The 5,014-nt window shown below is 38.3% G+C and overlaps 1 protein-coding gene across 1 annotated transcript; it reads right to left on the bottom strand.

The window, feature by feature from the left end:
• Nucleotides 1-3,679: 3,679 nt before the first annotated feature.
• Nucleotides 3,680-4,735, bottom strand: LOC100956767 (UDP-glucuronosyltransferase 1-8-like). The gene has a single exon (XM_003785052.1). It carries the CDS (start codon nucleotides 4,733-4,735, stop codon nucleotides 3,680-3,682), a length of 1,056 nt encoding a protein of 351 aa, XP_003785100.1.
• Between the last annotated feature and the right edge of the window lie 279 nt (nucleotides 4,736-5,014).

The following is a 5,014-nucleotide window of genomic DNA, read 5'->3' on the forward strand; positions in this document are numbered from 1 at the left end:
GGTGGTGCATGGTGCTATAGTTGATGGAGGGGGAAGGGGGAGGTACCCTTAGACAACCTCAGCCTCTTACTCTACAATAACTTGCATCTTCTTGCCTGCTCTTGGCGAGAGAGTCATGCCTTATTTCAAAAGGCCTAAAACTGTAGTCATCCTGCTGTTTGTAGTAGAATGAGCATTATCTCACATTTCCACCAGTTGGATAAAAAATCACTCACCAAACATTTGCAAATGCGTGAGGGAATATGATTCTGTTACAAAGTCTACTTGAAGGAAGCCAGAATGATAGATAAAAATGCATAGTCCATCCCAAATAAAATAAAAAGAGCCAAAACTACATTTTAGTTCTAAATGCATTAATGTACATAATTATGATTTAATTAAAAAAATAAATATTTAAAAAGAATAATTCAACCGCTAAACATAACATCCACTCTTCACATCAACTCTTAATCTCAAAGTAATTTAAAATTGTGTCTATTTGAATAAAAAGTCAGTTTTGTTTCTTGAATGGAGAAAATAAAGTAGTTTTAATTCAACAACAAAAAAATAGAAATGGGGAAACTGCCCTATAAACAATAGTTTTATAAATAATATATGCCTAAGAATAAATTCTAGTAAGAGATAAAATGCTTATATAAAATGCCAAATTTCATAGACAGACATAAAACAAGATCTGGATAAATAAAAAGGAATATATATTTCTGCATAGGAAAACCTAATAGCAAAAGATGCCAATCATTTTCAAATTCATAAACATATTTAATGTTAACAGAGTTCTAAAGGTTTTGTTTTTAGTTTTTGAAATTGTTAGACAAAACAATTTTAAATTTTCTGAAGGAAAATAATAAAAATCACCAAGAACATTTAGGGGAAAAAATTGGGTATAGGGCTTACCATGCCAGATGCTAAGACTCACTAAAATACTAGTATAATCAAAATATGGTAAGATGCATAAATAGAATAAACTGAGAGTTCAGAAGCACATGTAAATATATATAGAAATTTAAAATATGACAAAGATGTATTTTAATTCAATGGAAACAGATGAACTTTTTATTAAATGGCATTGAGACAATGGACTGTCCACTGAGAAAAGAAATAGATCATTTTTGTGTGTAAAGTTCTCATGGGGAAAAAATAATACTATCACTGTTAGAGTAATTGAAAACATTGAAACATAATATGGAGAAAATGGTTTTATATAGATATAGATAGATATAGATACAGATATCAGGTTTGGAAAGACCTAAGCCGGTTGAAATCCAGAAAACAGAACATTTGCACTAGACTATTTATCACAGCTCAATTTACAATCGCCAAAATGTGGAAACAACCTAAATACTCACCAACCCAGGAATGGATTAACAAGCCCTGGTCTATGTACACCATGGAATACTATTCAGACACTAAAAAAGATGGAGACTTTACATCTTTATATTAACCTGGATGAAGCTGAAACACATTCTTCTCAGTAAAGCATCACAAGAAAGGAGAAGCAAGAATCCAAAGTACTCAATTCTAATGTGAAGGCAGGAGACAATCTCATACATACCCATATAAGAGAAAAACTCAAACCAATTCAAGGTGGGGGATGAGGGAATGAGGGAGTGGGGAGGGGAGGAGTGAGGGCAATGGGGGGTTTAAGGTGTATGGAACACCTCTTGGCGGATGGGACACAACTATAAAAGGGACTTTACCTAACAGATGTAAACCTAATTCTTTGTACCTTCAATGAACCTGAAACAACTAATAAAAAAATAATCCAGAAACCATTAAAGAAAAAGAAAAAGTTAACCAATGTAACTACCCAAACGTGAAAATCCTTTGTGACAAAAGATTAACAGCTAAGGGAAAAATGTTTATGGAACACATAAAAAGCCATGTGTTAATATCCCTAATACTCACAAGCCTTATAGCAACAAGTTATAAAAAGACAAATAGACCTCTGAGAATGACTGGAGTGTCAAAATGTAATTCACAGAAGAACATGTGCAAATGGCCTACATTTCTATGAAAATAAGAAGTAAAAATTGAAACAGTTTCACATGATTTGTTTTTTGCCCAGAAAATTAACAATATTTTAAAGTGTGACAACATCAGAAGCTGGAGAAGGTACAGAAAACCAGAACTCTCAGAAGCCATTGATCAAAATAAGAGATTGTTCAATGAGTTGAAAGTGATTTATCAAATGTGTTAAAAGGTAATGTCTGCATATCATCTGACCCAGCAATGATCTGACCAATTGTGTGTGATAACACAATTATCAAATGTGTTAAAAGGTAATGTCTGCATATCATCTGACCCAGGGCTCCAGACTACAGTGATAAAGGAAGTATTTAAGGATGTTTAGGAAACTTCTAAGTATCTATCAATATTGTTTGGTTGAAAAACTATTGTGTATCCAAAGCAAAAAGTTACACAACAATTAACAGAACGAGTCACATCTGTATGCATTGACAGGTAAAGATATCTATGGCATATTGGCAGGTGAAAAAGGCAAGGTAAAGAGCAACATGTCCCACTTAATAATAAATTATATTTTAATAAAAGAGATACGAGAGGCTTGATGCCCATAGCTCAGTGACTAGAGTGCTGGCCACATACACCAAAGGTGGCAGGTTCGAGCCTGGCCCAGGCCAGCTAAGCAACAATGACAACTGCAAGCAAAAAATAGTCAGGCATTATGGTGGATGCCTATAGTCCCAGTTACTTGGGAGACTGAGGCAAGAGAATCACTTAAGACCAAGAGTTTGAGGTTACTGTGAGCTATGATGTCACAACACTCTACCGAGGGTGACATAGTAAGACTCTGCCTCAAAAAAAAAAAAAAGAGAGCGAGAGAGAGAGAGCTATACAAGAATTTACATTAGCTATCTGGGTAAACAGAAAATGATTTCAAAAATTTAAAATGATGCATACAAAACTGCTAAGAGCATTTTTCCAGGATTAACAAAAAAGGGAGGGAAGCTGCATTTCTTCCTGTGTTTCTCATTATTTTTCCACCAACAGTGTTAAAAAGTGAGCCAGAGTGAGGCCTCATCTCTGAAAATAGACAGGCATTGTGGTGGATGCCTGTAGTCCCAACTACTTGAGAAGTTGAGGCAAGAGAATCTCTACATCCCCAGCATTGGAGCTTGCTGTGAGCTGTTATGCCAAAGCACTCTACCGAGGGCAACAAAGTAAGACTCTATCGCGAAGAAAAAAAAAAGGTAAAGCCTGGTAGTTGGGAATTGTGGCATAAGCATATAATCTTAGGTGCTCAGGAAGCAGAGCTGAGAGGATGGATCCAGCCCAAAAAGGTTCGAGGCCAGCCTAGGCAACATATTAATACCCTATTTCTATTTTTTTTTTAAATGTAGCTTCAGGCAGGAATAGTAGCTCACACCAGTAATCCTAGCACTCTGGGAAGCCAAGGAAGGAGGCTCCTTTATGCTCAGGAGTTTGAGACCAACCTGAGCAAGAGCAACACCCCATCTCTACAAAAAATAGAAAAATTAGTGAGATGTGGTGGGCACTTGCAGTCTCAGCTACTGAAGAGGCTGAGGCAGGAGGATCGCTTGAACCCAGGAGTCTGAGGCTGCTATGAGCTATAATGACACCACTGCACTCTACCAGGGGAAACAGAGCAAGATTCTTTCTCAAAAAAAAAAAAAAAGTGCGGCTTGGAAATTATGTACAACTATATTAAGTGTGTATATGTGTGTATCAAATGACAGTTTGCTACTTCACAGTTAAGTGCATTAACACAAAATAATTCATTAAACCAGAAAGCAATTCCAAATTTGATGAACGTAAATAAGAATTCATAGTCCAGTAAGGAATATTTTTTTTTGATCCAAAACCAGATTATGCCTATTCTGCTACAGGAGAGACAACTCACCTTAGGCAATGGCTTTCCCTGGTGGCAGTTGATGCCCCCAATGAAGATCATGTTAGGCATCAGGGGTCTGGGAGTTTCCAAAACAAAGTCATTTCGCAGCAACCAGACTGACGTGTGGCTGAAGAGATCAGATGCTGTGACAGGTGTCTGCAGGATTTCAGAAGCAATTTCTAAGGCAGGTTTGTAAAAATAGGGACACAACAAGTGTTCCTCCAAGTGGAAGAGAGTGTTCCGTAGTCTCTCCTTGAAAGTCATGGCATCCGAGTACCCTAAGAGACCTCTGGGAACATAAGAAAGAGGAGCAGGGCACTGTGCACCTTCTTCAAGATAATGGCAAAATACCACCCTGCTGAAGACCACTGAGGGGAGTGAAAAGTACTTGGCAACTATTAAGCCACACATATCAAAAGGATCCAGAAACACAGCATCAAAAGAGCTTTCTCTTAAGTATTCTACTAATTGTTGGTCATTAAACAAACTCCTACAATGTGAAAAAAATAACTCAAAAACACCTCTGGCTGATGTCAATAAAAGAGAATATAAAGTTTGTCTCCGATTTTCCCATTGATCATTGGCAAAATACATGAACTCACGGTCCAAATCCTTCAAGGAATAAGAAGTTCTATAAATCTTTGTTGTACAATTTTCTAGTTCTCCCAGTTGCCGGCTCACCTCTGGCATGACCACAACCACCTCATGTCCTTTCTGGATGAGTCTCTCCACAACCAACCGCATGGTGAACCAGTGGCTCCCATCCATGGGCACCACCAGCAGCTTGCCTGCCTCGGCCAGGCCAGGTGTGAGCAGCAGACACGCACACAGTGGGAGCAGGCAGGGCAGCCCTGTAGGAGCCATCGCAGAACCACAGCCCAGAGCAATTGGGCTGCCTGGATACTGAGCTCCAGTGACACAGCAGGAGGAAGAAGGCAGACACAAAACCTGTGCTCAGAAGAGGGCGTGAAAGCACATGTTCATAGAACAAATCACACTGCTGCCAGTAATTGACTCATAACCACAATAACGAATGGGGCAGCTGCTGAGTCACCCACTTTTAGGCTCTCCAGATAAGACTACCTTATTGTCTTTGCCCTACAAGTAAATCATGCCTAATACTGCAAAGTGACTTTAGAAACT

Source organism: Otolemur garnettii, unplaced genomic scaffold (genome assembly GCF_000181295.1).
Source record: "Otolemur garnettii isolate 467f Iridium unplaced genomic scaffold, OtoGar3 scaffold00013, whole genome shotgun sequence".
In the NCBI taxonomy this organism is placed as follows: Eukaryota; Metazoa; Chordata; class Mammalia; order Primates; family Galagidae; genus Otolemur; species Otolemur garnettii.